This window comes from Adiantum capillus-veneris, chromosome 13 (genome assembly GCF_014529385.1).
Source record: "Adiantum capillus-veneris isolate H3 chromosome 13, ASM1452938v2, whole genome shotgun sequence".
Taxonomy (NCBI): Eukaryota; Viridiplantae; Streptophyta; class Polypodiopsida; order Polypodiales; family Pteridaceae; genus Adiantum; species Adiantum capillus-veneris.
In genome coordinates this window covers 116,269,646-116,286,772 of record NC_140943.1, presented here as the reverse complement: position 1 = coordinate 116,286,772, position 17,127 = coordinate 116,269,646, and the positions used below count along the sequence as shown (strand labels likewise).

The window sequence follows — 17,127 nt, the reverse complement described above, 5'->3', positions numbered from 1 at the left end:
GTGTATGATAGAAAGCACATATATTCACAAGTGGACATTTCGACTCCACAACCACGACTCCAACTTGACAACACTGCAAGGTCCGTTATCTACGTCCACTTCTCCATGCCTAAGGTTTCCTTTGTCCAACACATAAATCCTACGAGGCAGGACAAGGCTTCTGTTTCTTATAATTTTTGGAGAGACCATTGTGCCAACTCTCTATCATACTTTTGTATGGCACTTCTGCATGACATGCATTGTATACCTAGCATTTTTACTTTGTACCTAACTACTATATGAAATGTTTAACTATTCACATTGTTTTCTGCAGCTTGGCACAAACATTGCCTGGGGAGTCCACTACGTAAAATTTTCATATAGCACGTGCGACAAGAGGCCTTTAAATAATCCCTTACTTTTATATTTCAAGTATTACATGTATCCCTTATGCATGCATTTTTGTAACAAAAATAGCCTTTATGTATGATAATTTTCACGTTCTCACCAATTAAGAAACCCTTTATGTAAGTACATTTTTTGTAGATGTACTTAATTATAACTCCCTTATTTTATTTGCATGTGCTTTCTTACATTTTTTCTAGTGGATGCCTTGGGAAACATTGTCTTTTGGCTTACACAATTGGACAACACCCATACACCATTATTACGTCGATTGTGCAATTTGAAATTCGCCAATGTACTTTGAACTTGTTTAATTTAGTGCTAGATGCTTGATATCAATGTGCGTTTGTCTTGTTATGTTCTATAGATGTTCTTTAGCAATGCCCACCGATCAAGACTAGTTGAGGAGAAGGGGAGAGAGCAACCGCGGGCTCCATTGAGTGATGAATTTTACTTCTCTCTCTCTCTCTCTCTCTCTCTCTCTCTCTCTCTCTCTCTCTCTCTCTCACACACACACACACACACACACACACACACACACATTGCGTTGCGCACGCTCAACATGTGAAGACAGAGGAGAAAAGTAACAGACTCACGGCCTGCACTAGGAAATATGTAAGATAGCACGTATTTATAATTAAGTCCATTTACACAAAAATATACTTACATAAGGTGTTTTTAATTGAGAAAGTTAAATTTTTTATACACAAGGGCTAGTTTTTTAAACCCAAAAATGCATACGCAAGGGATACATACAATACTTGAAAATATACAAGTAATGGATTATTTAAATACGCCTTGTTCGCATGTGCTATATGTAATTTTACATAATGGACTCCCCAAGGCAGCAAAGAGCGACACATCCATGATCCCTACACCAGAAATAAAGAAGCATCCATCATCCCTTTAGTATTTTAGTCTCTTTAGAGTGTCCTTGCACTAGGTAAGTAATGTAAGTAGTGAATATATTTGTTTTGAAGCCATTAGGTATACCTTTTAATTTCCATAAGGCCATCACTAAATAGTGATGGCCTTATGAAGTCGACATTGTCTTGCTTGCATGAATGAGCAACCAGATATATTGCCTTGATAACCTCTTGTGATCTCCTCTATGTTTTGTTAGCTCTGGCTTTCCATGAATAAAATATCCTGTACCATTTCAACAAAAGCAACCCATCCACAACAAGGACAAGAACATTCTGTAAATTATTCAGAACTTAGCAATACTGATGAATTCTTTTTTGAATTTTAAGGTATACATAGGTGATTCAGTGATATAAGCGTTGTTCACATAGGTCTCAATAAGGAACCAACACTACATCACAGCCAGAATCTTCCCAGCATGCTGCTAAATACTCTCAAGCAGCAATATTCCATCACAGTCTGCACCTACCCGGCATGTGCTGCTACATACTTTGGAGTTTTTAATATCCATAAATTAAGCCTCACATGCAGTAAAATATCTTGCAGAAACATTTGCTCTGTGGCAATAACTGTTGCGGAGTTGTAATGTCATGTGAAATGGGGCAAGACAACCTTCCTTCGACGTATTTGCTCTGTGGCAATAACTGTTGTGGGTTGTAATGTCATGTAACAACCTTCCATTTACAAACTTTCCAACAAGGGTGAGTAGGCAAACGGTGGTAGAACTAGAAGACCTTCAACTCCTCTTCAAAGTGACAGAGTTAACATTACACAGACAGGAGTACGAAGACATATCAGGAAAAACTCTACATACTTTTTGATAGAATAAGGGTTATCATCAGCTGTCAATTTAACGGCCGTCTGCCGGTCCAAGAGCCTTGAGAGTGTCTCACACGCAACGCAAAGAAAATACCAGGGCTGGTTGCTGCATTGCGAGTTTTTTTATTAAAAAATCTGCTCATAAGGACATTGTGAAATTCCAGGGTGCATGTCAAAACCTAACATCGGTTGTCAGGCACCTATCAAGCCTGCCACAAATGTGACATATAACTACATTCAGCTACGCCAAGTGCAAGCAATTCTATTTGCCACTGACTGGCTGAAATTTCTTGTGTAACTATGCTAATGAAACCTAGCATAAGTTACACCATTTCCCATGACATTCGAAAGACCAACTGCAGCGTTGGGTAAAACAAACATCCACAAAACTGCATATGGGTACAGATAAAAACACCCTCCACTGGAGGATGGGCATACAAGACCATGGGTATTGCACATTGACAGCAGATACAACTTTGCTCAAGCCAGTCAATTACTCTCACTACAAATTCAAGGGTCAAGGCCTTCAAGCCATTACTGATCATATATGCAAGCTTCTATGAGCTGTAAGCTTTAAACTGCAAAAATTTCAGTCCAAGAGAAGCAAACGAGCCTGCATGCAAATGACAGACCGAAAATATAGAATGTATTACAGACCCCGACAATGCACAAATAGTTTTACAATTTCAAAAAGGGGGATTTCATTCAACTGCATTGAAAAAATATGCCATCATATGCTGGTTACTCACAACTAGCAGAATCACTTCCGCTTGACAGGGTCAAAGGTCGAGACAGCAGCAACGGCACCTCCAATGGCAACAAGGACAACACCTCCTGCTACAACACTAAGCAGAAGGTTCTTCAGCGAGGGTGATACTCCAGGAGCAACAGCCTCAGCCATATCTGGAATAACTGCTGCAGCAAGTACAGCGAGGGCCGCCGGTGCCGCAAGGCTGATCTCTTTCTTTCCATCCGCACTGCAAAATCAAACTTTGTCAGACTTATAAACGCGAACGGGTACTCAACCTTCAAGAGAGTCAATTACTGATGAGAGCCAATGCACCAATCGACATGAATAATGTAAATTGGATGAATTCACAACAAGGACAATAACGTCGACTGCCTTGGAAAGGTCATCATAATTGCCTTGGCTAAGACATCGATCTACCAATCAGAGAAGACCTTCACCCCTATAAAAGGAGAGCCTCATAGCCAAGGTTGAATAAAAACGTACGGCTATGGCAGCTTCCCCTCAAAGTCATTCTTCAGACTGACCGAAAATGCGTCTGGCTTTCATTGTCAGACACTGTCTACACTCTTAGCTGGTAAAAGCAGGAATGCAACTACTGAGAAGGTCACTTCTCGCAATGCCGAGGCAAAGCGTGAATAGCAGCCCTCTCACCGTTTCCCTTACCTGAAGATCCTACCTACAATGTCTGGACAGTGCAGCGAAGACATTGCAGGATTCCAACTTCCAGCTTCCAGCCAGTTCATCGCACCAACACGTTTCAGAAGATGAACAACAATCTGCCAGAAAACAGAAAAGAGAGAAAGATCATGCCTCATAGAGACGCGGCTGCCATTGGAGACGAGCTTGAGAGGAGAAGCCCGGCCAGGAGCGGGAGCTAGCAAGCAGGGACCACGGCGGGATAGAACCTTGGACTCTCCCGCGGCGCTTGAGGAGCAAGCGAGGTGGAGAGAGGAGGTTGCAACGGTTGCAACAGCCATGGCGACCTCGATCAATGGACGATCTCAGCAAGCTCTATTGATGACCTGGAAGAAGCCTGCGAGAAAATGGTAGCCTTCGAAAGTAATGTGCACACTCCTTACTCGATCACCCACGCGACCTGTGGGCCTTGAAAGCTTAGAAGCGTTTGGATAAGAAGCCCTCCAATCACCCTCCTCCTATCCTCCCCTCCCAAATGATAAGACTTTTTCCTTCCTCCCTTACTTATATCAAATCCAACATTTCACTGAGAATCATCAAATTTTCTCCGCATAACCAAATTTGTGTATAATATGCCTTGCCTGTATTTTATGTCTTGGACAGGATGCACACTTTTCCTCAAGCTTTCATCGATCTCGAGAGCCCTCGAACTTCACGACATATCCAAACACCTTATTTTTGAGCTGTCATCATTTGCACAGACACATACAAGACATAAAAAACACCACAATGAAGCTATTTAATTCTCCTCAACATAATCATATTGCTAATGCCTTGCTTGTTTTGTATTATCCTTGGGTGAGGACAAAAACACCACCACACACTTCCTCTGAGGCTTGCATCAACATCTTTCAGAAGATTAATTAGAGGAGAGGAAGTTTTGGATTTTGCAACATAGTTTGCGGGATTTGGACTAACTCTGAAAGATGACGTGGCTACATGGTTCGACTCAGTGGAAAGATGTGATTTTGAAACTCTATACGAGTTGTTTGAGGAATTCATCGAAGAATTCTCACAGAAAGGCATAGCTCACAACACAATCTCACAAATTCTTAGACTCAAACAAAAAAAGGATGAATCAGTATGCAAAGCGGCATTACAACTCAAAAGATATATCAAGTTCTGTCCAAGAGCTGAATTACCTACGCAAGTACGGATGATGCTGTGAGACATGCGGATCTTCAAAAGGTAAACTTACGGAGTGTCAAAAACAGGAAAAAAAAAAGCAACTTGTGATCCTGCGCACATTTTTGCAAGAAAATTGGTAAAAGTGCTTGGAAACTAGTGCTAGAGAGTTGGGGATGCTTGTGAATGAATTCTGACAAAAAATTCATCAGCAAACATCATACGCGTATAATGTCTGAAGGGTGATTCTGGCAGCAAATTTAAACTTTTGACATTTTACCCATCTTCTGCATGTTGTGTTGAGCACATACACCAAATTTCATTTATTTGGGCTTACAGATTGAGAATTGAGAGGACTTTACTCTTTCAGGGCTTTTCCTTGTCAAAAAGTGATGATTTTGTGCAATTTTGACATCCAAAATTTGTTGTGAGCACATATTCTTGTTGTATACATCAAGGGGCACCTTGGGTAGAAACAGAAGTCCATTCTGACCACTTGCACATGTCTTAGAGACCAGATTTGAGGTCAATAGCTACATCTGAGTGAACCCTTGTGATCTACAACATTTAGGAAGCATATAAGCCAAATTTCATTAAACTTGAAGCATTTTTGGGTTGGCAAAGATTTGTTGTATGCATCAAGGAGTACCTTGGATAGAAATCTAAGTAAAATCTAGGCCAAAAGACATCATACGCGCATGATGTCTTAGAGGCCAGATCTGTGTCAAATCAGACATTTAAGTATATCATAGTGTCCTAAAGCATAAAAGAAGTCCCTAGCCAAAATTTTATTGCATTTGGGCTACAAACTGCCAAAAGATAGAATTAGACAAGATTTATGCTATATCAGCCATAATTTGCACAAAAAGTGTTCGAATTGAATTCTGAAAGTTGCTGAGAGTCTTGAGTGATAAAGAGCCACTGAGATAAAAGTCACTTCAGTCTGGCACAAAAGACATCACACGCGTATCATGTCTCAAGTACAAAAGACATCACATGCGTGTGATGTCTCAAGTACGAAATTAGAGGTCAAAAGTTACATTTGAGCTCACATAGGTGTTTGCCAGCATAAAATAAGTCTAGAGACCAAGTTTCGTTCAATTTGGATCACTTTTGGCTTAGTAAACCTTCGCGAGAATTTACAGGCAACAAACAAAAACAAGGCTGATAGACCTGCTTAAATCTGTCGGAATCACAAACTGAGACTTGGAGTGGTTAGAGTACATCAAGGAGAGTCTACAGTTAAAGTTTGGAGCAATTTTGAGTCAAGAGACATCATATGCGTATGAAGTCTCCAGGCACAAATTGACTGTTTTGGCCATAACTTGAGCTACCAGTATCGGATTCCGAAACTTTTTTTTATAAAAAAATAGCTCAAAAGTAGCTCTACAAGATTCAGTGCAACCCCTGAACAACAGTGAAAGACCCTTTTAATCATTCATTATTAGTCAGCGTCCAAAAAAACGTCGTTTAAGGCCTCAAAATTCATCCGGAAGCTAGGGGTGTCTAAAACTGACAATTTGAAAAACTTGTGAGAAAACGATTACGATTTTGGACATAGCTTTGAGTTTTTCCTAACCAAAGCACTTGAACACTTTGGAATAAGCCTTCTTACATCAAGCTAGAGCTGTTAAGCCCAGAGATCATGTTCTCTTTAGAGTCAAACTCAGCTTATACAAGCTTCGAAATCCCAGCAATAGACGAGCATCTACCCATAATGGATCTTCCAAACTTGCAATTAATAAAAACCAAATTTTGGAAAATAGATCATAAGAGTAAAGGACTATATAGATACGTTGAGGACATTGAGGTCAACCTTTATAGGTGCTCAGAGCCATACCCAAAAGAGCTGACAGATTATAAACTCTTATATGTCTATACATATGGAGTCGACTATCAATGGAAATCTATCGTTGTTGACAATATGGACAAGAATACAGAGCTGTAGAAATAACAAGCCCGCACACTGCATTAGGAATAAGTAATTATTTGGTCAGTGAAAAGGATCACAAATATCTCCACCAAACACGAGGATTCCTACAAGAATTCCAAAAAGGGAGCCACATGGATTCCCTTCTAGAGCGATAACGAGAGATGAAGTGATCATAGAGATGACAGATGTTGGAATTAGGGGCGCAGACAAACACACACAGCTTGGAGAAGACAAAGGAAGCTCAAGGCACACAATAGAGAGTGTGTTACTTAGTGTGCAATGGAAAGATAGATAGTCCTAGAGTGATGGGCGTATATACAATGCTTGGGGAAAAAACCTCCTAAAGAGGGGAAAAATGCCCCGGCGGTCCTAGTGTGTTCACACACATCACTACCACATGTATATGGTAACAAATCCCCCCTGGAGTGATGCGGTGAACGAGAGCTGGCACATGAGTAAAGGGAAGTGCCATGCCCTAAGGACATGATTAGTCCACAAAGGGGAGTAAGCCCAAAGCTTTGTGAAAAGCTTCAAGCTTCTTACGAGACAATGCCTTTGTGAAAAGATCTGCAAGGTTGTCTTGTGTTGGCACATAAGCCAAGTTGATCTCTCCTGCTGAGAGCCTCTCCCTGACATAGTGGTAATGCAACTCAATGTGCTTCGTGCGAGCATGAAAAACTGGGTTCCTCGCAACTACCAATGCGCTTTGACTGTCAGTGTAGATAGTGTTGGCAGTGTCCTGCCCAACACCCAAATCAGCCATAAGGCGTCTAAGCCATACACACTCAACAGTAGCTGTGAAGACTACCGTGTACTCAGCCTCACAACTCGAAGTGGCCACAGTAGGTTTCTTCTTGCTCAACCATGATATACATGAACTGCCAAGCATGAAACAAAAACCACTTGTGGACACTCACGTGTCAAAACAACCAGCCCAATCTGAGTCCAAAAAAGCATGTAACTCTGGCGGCAATGATCCCCCCTTGGGATAAAACAAGCCAAGATGTAAAGTTCCACTAAGGCAGCGGAAAATCCTCTTGATAGCCTATCAATGCTTAGATCCTGGGCTATGCATAAATCTGCTGACCTGTGAGACTGCAAACTAAATATCCGACCTCGTGTTGCATACATAAATGAGGCAGCCAACAACAGTTTGATAAAGAGTGACATCAGTAGGATCGCCAGCATCATGTAGACTCAACTTCAAACCGATTTCCATGGGAGTGGCAATAGGTTTGCAATCCTCACGTCCAAACTTACATAGCAAAGTCTCTATGTAACTTTTCTGATACAAGGCAATACCACCATCACACTGCTTAAATTGTATACCCAAGTAATGATGCAATAGCCCCAAATCATTCATCTTGAAAGTAGCATTCAAATCAGCCTTAAATTCAGCAATATGTCTCTCATTTGGTCCAGTGATTAGCAAATCATCTACATAAAGAACCACAATGAGAAGTACATCACCCTCACGCTTTACATACAATGTGCTTTCTGTTGGACTATTACGAAAGCCTTGTTAGCTTTCTCATACCAAGCACGAGGAGATTGCTTCAACCCATACAAAGCCTTCTTACATCTGCACACTTTGTCCTCTTGTCCTTTTATGACAGAACCGCAAGGCTGCGTTACATAAACTTCCTCAAATATGTCACGATTCAAGAAAGCAGTAACAATGTCTGATTGATGTACATCCCAACCAAAATGAGCTGCGAATGCACATAGAAAACGCACAATAGTCATACGACAAGTGGGAGCAAAAGTCTCTTTATAATCTATGCCTTTTTGCTGTGCATAACCCTTTGCAACAGGTCGAGCCTTATGGCGCTTGATCTCACCATCCAACTTGGGTTTCAACTTGTAAACCCACTTCGTACCAATGGCCTTTTTGCCAGGAGGCAAATCACATAAATTCAATGTGTCATTTTCTATAAGTGCATCATATTCTGATTGCATGGCAGCCATCCAATTTTCTGAATTCTGTGCTTCATCAAAAGATAGAGGCTCCTCAACATCATGTAAACTAGACACAGCCAAAGCATAACAATCTGATGCATACAATGCATGGCGAGAGCCTGAATGAGTACGACTAGACAAAGGTGCATCCAATTTACTGTCACGCAAAGTGTGCACCAGCCATTTTGGCATACCTCTAGCCTGCTCATTTTCAACCCTTTCCTCATCAAGTACATCATGTACATCTGTATCAGTAATAGGCCGATCTAGAACATTTTCAAAAACCCCCATAGGCTGTACATTTGCCTCATTGGAACTTACATTCGTATTTCCACCACTGAAAAGAGGCAACAAAGTGTCATAAATGTACTGTGAGCTTACATTACTGTCTCTAGTACATGATAGCAAGGGCTGAACATAATTTTCCACAAACACTACATCCCGTGAAACCAGAGGATGTTTTGTTTGCGGATGATACAACCTGTAACCTTTGCTTTCAGCACTATAACCAACAAAAATACATTTGACAGCCTTATCATCCAATTTTTTGCGCTGTGTTTGTGGCACCAAAGCATATGCCAAACAGCCAAAAACACGCATGTGCTGAATAGAAGGCTTTCTATCATGCCATGCTTCATATGGAGTAATAGATTGCAAAGCTTTCGTAGGACACTTGTTTAGTACATAAGTGGCACACATGATGGCCTCAAGCCAAAAAGAATGCGGCAAAGCTTGACTTTTGACCATACATCGTGCCATTTCCGTAAGCGACCTGTTTTTCCTCTTAGCAACACCATTTTGCTGAGGTGTATAAGGCATTGTACATTGGTGTTTTATCCCTCGACTAGCCAGAAATGCATTGAATTCACGAGACATATACTCCCCCCCTCGATCGGAATGGAGGGTGCCCATATTACATTTCGAGACATTTTCATCCATAGGCAGAAATTGTCTGAAGCACACAAAAACTTTGGAGTTCGCTTTAAGCGGAAATACCCATGCATACCTGGAGTAATCATCAACGAAAGTCACGAAGTAAAGGTAATTGCCCAAGGATGGAGTTTGCATGGGCCCACAAACATCACTATGCACAAGTTGCAACCTACATGTGGCCCGAACTGAACCATCCTTTGGAAACTTAGAACACTGCATCTTACCCAAAACACAGCCTTCACAAACATGTTTGACAGGTGCTTCAAGAGGTGGCAAAGAAGCAACCATATCAGATTTCTGCAAACGCAGCAAACTGGCAAAATTCAGATGACCAAAACGTGCATGCCAAAGTTTTGCATCTGAAATAGCCCTTGAATCTGCAACAACATTTGCAAAATTTTGTTCACACTTGTCATACAAAGTGAGCTTATACAGTCCACGGCACAAAAGGCCAGATGCAACAATTTCATCACTAAAACTGAGATCATGAACTGTACATCTGTCATCCACAAATTTAACTACAAGTCCAAGTCTAGAAAGTGCAGATACAGACAAGAGATTCTTCTTGATCCCAGATACATAAAGTGCATCAACAAGTGTGAAGGAACTACCATTTGCAGCAGTGCGCACAATCTTTCCAACTCCTAAACCGGATAAGAGGCATTGTTGGCACAAGTGACTGAATTCCCATGAGGGACAGACTCGAGAGAGGTGAACAATTCACTATGTGAGGTAATGTGCTTTGTAGCACCACTGTCGAAATACCACACATGTGAATCTGCAGCAACTGACAAGCATGCATCATGGATAGCAGGATTGTAACTGCACTCTGTGCTAAAAGCCCATTCAACATCAACATCAGCATTACAGTCTCCTTCTACAGAAGACTCAACAATGGCTGCATTTGTAGTGGAACAGCATTTGCAGTGGAACCACCCTCTTTCTTCTTAGCCTCTTTTGCCTTCAACTTAGGACACTGCTTGATCAAGTGATCATTAGCTTTACAATAATGGAAACGAATCTTCTTTTTTCCCTTATCACCAGAATTGCCAGACGAAGTGGTGCCAGCAAAAGCATTGGGAACAGAAGTTTTGCCACTCGCAGCAGAACCATAAGAAGTGGTTGTATTGCTGTTACCACCCTTTCTTTGAGAAGCAATAAAAGCCTGTTCAACTACACGCTGTCTAGTCCTGTTTTTTCTAGAAAGTGACTCTTGCAACAGCAATGTGCATAATGCATCAAACTTGACAACTTCTGGATTTCCTTGGGTCATAAGTCTCCAAGTACTAGCAAAAGTCTGGTAAGAATTTGGTAAGGCATCAAGAATATTCTGCACAAGGGAACTGTCTGAAATGACTTCACCTGCAGAAATAAGTTGCTCATTGATATCCTTGACACTAGCAAGGAAAGTGTCCATATCATCTTCCTCATGCATAATCTTCGACTCTAGCTCTTTACGCAGCAAAGCAATTTTAGTCTCATTGCAACTTGCATAAAGACCATCCAAAATATCCCAAGCCTGTTTTGCAGATTTTGCTGAACGGATGTGAGGAACAATGGTGCGCTTCATAGACAACGCAATCAATGCATGAGTCTGCACATCCTTTACATCCCAACTAGCTTGTTCTGCCGTAGGCAAAACAACTCTAATAGCAGCAATCCTTGTAGCAGGACCTGCAACATCCTCAACATCGCCTACATCCTTAGAACCAGGACGTACATCAATGCCCTGCACAATATTCTAGACACCCTTTGACACAAGAACGTGTTGCATCATATAAGCCCACATAGGGTAATTGTCCCCATCGAACCTGTCCTCAACAGCAAACATCTTGAAGACATCTGTGTTGTTGTCAGCCATGGTAAATGTTGCACCTGATGCTGTTTTGTAGAAATTCTGCACAAAATGATGAAATTGCCTGTGCAAACCTGCCTGTAGTGGAAATGGAGGCCGAAATGAGCCCGAATCAGAAATCTGAGTAGACTAAGCTCTATGAGTTTCCTTGAAATATTTTTTGACCTACGAACGCTCTCCAAACCTCACTGTAATCGGAGAAAGTGAGCAGGCGCGTGCTGGAGTAGCTGGCGACTAAGCCCGGGAGGACATAACCTGATCTGATACCAATTGTTGGAATTAGGGTTGCAGAGAAACACACACAGCTTGGAGAATACGAAGGAAGCTCAAGGCACACAATAGAGAGTGTGTTACTTAGTGTGCAATGGAAAGATAGATAGCCCTAGAGTGATGGGCATATATACAATTCTCGGGGGGAAAAACTTCCTAAAGAGGGAAAAAATGCCCCGACGGTCCTAGTGTTTTCACACACATCACTACCACATGTATATGGTAACAACAGACATGCCTTCTCCTCAAGGAGCAATCTCCAACAGAATGACTAATCCCTTTAAAGAAAAACCTAGCACCAGTAGAAGGCCTGAAGCAAGAAAAGGATTGGGAGAGTCGATGGTTAGACTTATAGACTATCGACGAGTTAGACCATCCCAGATCCAAAAATGTGTAAACAGGAAATACACCGGAGACAAAGATCTAAGAGATTACATAGCGGCTTTTAGAAGAGTAATTAGACTAGAGAGAGTTTTGGATTTTGCAACACAGTTTGCAGGATTTGGATTGACTCTAGAAGATGACACGGCTACATGGTTCAACTCAGTGGAGAGATGTGATTTTGAGACTTTAGATGAGATGTTTGAGGAATGCATCGAAGAATTATCACAGAAAGGCATAACTCACAATACGGTCTCGCAAATTCACAGACTCAAACAAAAAGAGGATGAATCAGTACGCAAAGCGACATTACGGCTCAAAAGATATGTCAAGTTGTGTCCAAGAGCTGAACTACATACGCAAGTACGGATGATGCTGATCTTGATCCAGGTAATGAGACATGCGAGTCTTCAGAAGGATCTGCATATGATAAGGAGCTTGATGCTAAATGAATTGATCAAAGAAGCTCTTTATGTGGTGGATAACTATGAGGACTATAAAGAAAATAATTGTAAGAGTCAAGAGGACGACACATCCTCTCAACATAGTGATTCAGAGATGACTGAGTCCATTGCAAAATCAACGGCACCTATCGATCAAGAAAAGTTTATTAACGAAATGGTCAAGATGTTAACTCGTCTTGTAAATTTTGATCCGAGGGAGTTTAAGTGGTGCGAAATTTAGAGACAATGGACAAACCATACAAGAGAAGAGTGGCGTTAGTCAAGTTGCTTAGAATACGACCAAACATGTGGGCTACTGGTGGAGTGTGAGAGTGTGTGTATGTGTGTATGCGAGAGAGAGAGAGAGAGAGAGAGAGAGAGAGAGAGAGTGAGTGAGTGAGTGAGAGAGAGAGAGAGAGAGAGAGAGAGAGCATTGCAGCGGCATCGACGGCAGCGAGGCAGTTGAGTGCAGTGGCGGCAGCTCCCTCTTCTTCGCGGTACAGAATCCTTCATGACGACAAGCATAGAGTGGTGAGTGACACACCATTGCCCCTTTTGAGCTTACTAGGATAGTCTGGTTGTGTGCCTGCAACCATTCGTGGCCCGCACACAGTGTTTGGCAAGTCCCCAGTCTCCGACACGTGTGGTAGAAGTGCACATTTTTGGCACCACTTTCTGGAACTAAGCAACCAACTTTATCACAAATGGAGACTCCCTCAGTAAGCCCAATGAATCCTCCATATGTTGTTTCGCCAGGTCTCTGTACAATCTGAATCCACAAATGATAGCTTTACTTTTCCAAGTTTAGCTCATCTTTCTCTTGATGACACCACGACTACCATGCCTACCCCAATGATGGGCATGACAAAAAACACGCCATGGATCTCATATATTAGTAAAGCACTGCTACATGGTGGCCCAATGCCTACACAATAGTACCTACAAGTGTGTATCAATCATATGCACCTATGGACCCTCGTGCTCATGTAGGTCCTACCCCTCCCATTGTTTCAACAACTTATGCTCCACAACCACAACATCCAAGCCCTTATTTCAATGAGACCATACCAACTAGCATTAGCATGTCACATCCCATGTCTGCTATGCCCAGGGCCACCATCACATGTATGCCTAACCCGATGCCAACCCCCATTTCACATGCAGTCTCCAGAGTGTCTGTCCCCACTATCCCTGATCACTTGGGTGACTTGGCAATATTTGCTCAAGCTATCGGTTGATCTATTGCTGAAAATACGCGTAACACGCCTGATAGAGAGCCTAGAAGTAAGGTAGTACAAATAGCTTAGCTCACACAAAACTTTAGTGGAGACGGGGATGTGAGAAACCATATCAAAGTATTTGAACAAATATGCGATTCCCTAGGAGAACACAATGAGCTGCATAAGAGTAATGCTTTAAGCCTGACCTTGAGTGGGAAGGCTGGGGATTGGTATAGGACCTCAAGGGTGGAAGAGAAAACGATTTACTTTACTCTTAAGAGATTGTTCTTGAAAGAGTACATACGAGAGGGAGTGCTTTGGGGTGTAGCCTCTTAGCTCCAAAAACCCCAACGAGAGGAAGGGGAGTCTGTGAGAGACTTTATTAGTCGCTTGAAGCATTTGAATTATCATTGTAATCCAAATGAGCGCTTCAATAATAACCAATTTCTCGATATATTCATTAGGGGACTACGACATGAGGATATCTACGATGGCCTAGTCATTAGAGGTATCACCACTACCACCGATGCGATCCAATTGGAGGACAATTTAATGATTCAAGGAGAAAGAGTGTCTATTGATCCTAAATCTACTAGCTCACAAGCATCGAGGCATGAGCCAATGACCATAAAGCCTGTGGCTAAAGAGCCAAAGATATTTGAGATGACTTTAACAGATCTCACCAAGGCCATTCAAGAAAGTCTTAGAGACAATCGTGCTCCACAAAACAATCATATGTATCCCAAAAGGGAACGACAATGGTGCTCAGTTTGCTTTGGTCCACATAGTACCACTGAATGCCCTATATTTAGAGTAAAATCTAATGGGAATTGCAATGCCTCTGGGAGGTATGGTTATCAAGCCAAGGATTGCATAGTATTTAAACGCATGATGGCCAATAGACCAACCTTAGCATGGACAGACACACCTCGAGTGCCTGCATTGATGCCGGCCCCACTCTTGAACAACCGTCAAAACACATGGTCCCTAGGGCCCAAAATGTTGTTCAAACAACACCATTACCACCTCCAGTGCTAGGATTGCAGCCCCCACATCCAAGAATCGCTTCTATGAATCAAGTGGGTTGTGAGTTATAAATTGCTTGTGAGGATTGTGAGGATGAGCTGGACCCTGATATTGCCTATGGGATTGATGCACTTAAAGAAAGTCCACAATACTACATGGAGGACTATTGGGGACAATTCAAACCTATCTATCAATTAGCTGCTCTTGCGGCAAGAGGTCAAAATATCAATTTCACTGCCAAGAGACCACCTCTTCAATGCTACGAGTGTGGGGGTCCACATCGTGTAGTAGAGTGTCCTATTAGACTACAAAAGAATGCCACACTAATGCAAACCAATCAAACGAGTACAACTACAATGCGATATTCATGTGTAATCGATGTGGCATAGATCATTTGATTGCCCACTGTCCTAATAATCCAAATGCACCAAATACCACGCCATTGAATTTAATTGAGGTTACCAAGGAGCCATCACAAAGTACACATGTGGTACCAGTAAATGTACTCACACAATCGATGCTCCAAAACCTAAATTATATTCTTGAAGAAAGATACACAACATCAATTGCCCAATCTCAGAAGAATAAGAAAACACGAAGGAAGAGATCGCAAAAAGCAGTGAAGTCAGACCCCAGTTCAAAGACCAACATGGGGATTGGTGACGACTTCGTGTATATCAATGACTTTGAAGAGGGTTCTGATTTGAATGAAACCATGGGGACTGAAACGGTCACTAGGAAAGAAACATCCAAGGAAGATCATCATGAGCCACAATGGACAGGACCCAAGGAACCCAAGAAGAAGATAGGAACTTACCCAAACCCTATAGAGGAGATCGAGCAAGTCAAGAAATTAATGATTTTGATAGAAGAGACCCAAAGGGATCTAGAGCTAGCACCTAGGCAGATCCCAATTACAGACACAATGTTTCCTACACGAAGTCAACCTCACAAAGACCATAGACCACTAGCCATACCTAGTGTCATCCAAGAAGAAAGTGACTTTAAGTCATGGGAAAGTGGACATACTCCCCTCTTGTTGGAGATAATGTTTACATAGGGATTATTTGACCCTATCAAAGAAATGGATATCCCATCTTCCCTATGTCAAGGGACTGAATCCCAAAAAGTATCGTTAAACATTGCCAAATTGATGGATTTCATGGCTTCAGAAGTTAGAACCACCATTATGTCTAAACTATATGGAGACCCTGAGCTATTCTTAGCTCTTCAAACTTTCCTCAATGGAGAACTGAAAGTCGTGCTACCATAATTTTCACAGATGGATGGAGCTAGGGAGGTGCCAATAGAGGATGAACACTTAGATCCACAACCCAATCAGATGAGAACTCTGTGGTTGAAATACTTGCTAAAAAGTTGGGACAATGCTTTTAAGGCGATGAATCCAATGCGACTATACCAATCACTAACAAGGAATTAACTATGAAGGAAATCCTTGATGGTGGAGTTGGGGTTAGCATTGTAACTAAAAATTGATGGGAATCTATGGGAAGAACTTACCTTGGGACTACAAACATAGTGGTAAGGATGGCCAATGGGACTATTGTTAAACCTATTGGGATGCTAGAAGATCTCAAGATCAAGGTCCTTGGACACAAAATAAGGCATACCTTCATTGTTATGGATTTTTCCAAGCACACTATGTCACCTGAGATGATATTAGGACATCCTTTCATGAGGGAAGCAAAAATGGTGCATGATTGGTCTAAAAACCATATCTACTTGCAGTTCCAAGACTCTCATTCAAGTTGATCTTGTAATTGGTGAAGCACATCCTCTAGGAAACATTTATAATTGACCATTGATCTGACACTACAATTCACTCGGCCCCATTGCAGTATTGTTACACATGTAAAAAGGACATTGATGTTGGAGAAGATTCCCCTTATATGGATGTTCTACCTGGAATGGCTGAGTCTGACAACGTGGATTGGGTCCACCTAGCATCAACCATAAACACTTGGGAAAATAGGGGGATGACCTAATTAACACCTGAGGGGGATGAAATGCCACAACTCGTACCTTTAAATATGATAGGAGCATGCATATAGCTCGCGGGGACCTACAAGGTGAAGGCTTGATTGACACTGAAACCAGTAGCACCTCAAAAGACTATTGATCACATGACTCGAATTTTGGATCATCAGTTGAAACCGACTCTGAGGACAAAGAATTTGAATTGAATATTGGCACAAATATGGAAACGAACCATACGAAGCCTAACAGTGCCCCAATTGACAATCTATTTGGGAGATGAGAAGACACGAGTAGCGATTCATCTAGTGACTCTTCACTAGAGGAAGGCCATAATCAAAAATTAAACAAGAGAGGTAAGAGATATAAGAGGCGATGATATTGAGCAAATGTGCATGCTAGGATAAATAAAA

The 17,127-nt window shown here is 41.7% G+C and overlaps 1 protein-coding gene across 3 annotated transcripts; it reads right to left on the bottom strand.

Moving 5' to 3' along the window:
• Positions 1-1,044: 1,044 nt before the first annotated feature.
• LOC147444710 (uncharacterized) lies at positions 1,045-3,953 on the bottom strand. 3 transcript variants are annotated; one of them, XR_015190060.1, is made up of 4 exons: positions 3,689-3,953; positions 2,877-3,104; positions 1,378-1,533; positions 1,045-1,256 (listed from the first exon to the last, which is right to left on the bottom strand). XR_015190060.1 is itself a non-coding variant. In XM_086527254.1 (3 exons), exons 1-2 carry the CDS (start codon positions 3,853-3,855, stop codon positions 2,888-2,890), a joined length of 384 nt encoding a protein of 127 aa, XP_086383380.1. In that variant the 5' UTR covers positions 3,856-3,953; the 3' UTR covers positions 2,492-2,740; positions 2,877-2,887. The 3 variants fall into 3 exon arrangements, 2 of the variants coding, with proteins under 2 accessions (XP_086383380.1, XP_086383379.1); XM_086527254.1 differs by lacking the exons at positions 1,045-1,256; positions 1,378-1,533 and adding an exon at positions 2,492-2,740; XM_086527253.1 differs by lacking the exons at positions 1,045-1,256; positions 1,378-1,533 and having other exon boundaries at positions 2,757-3,104; positions 3,689-3,950.
• Positions 3,954-17,127: the final 13,174 nt, after the last annotated feature.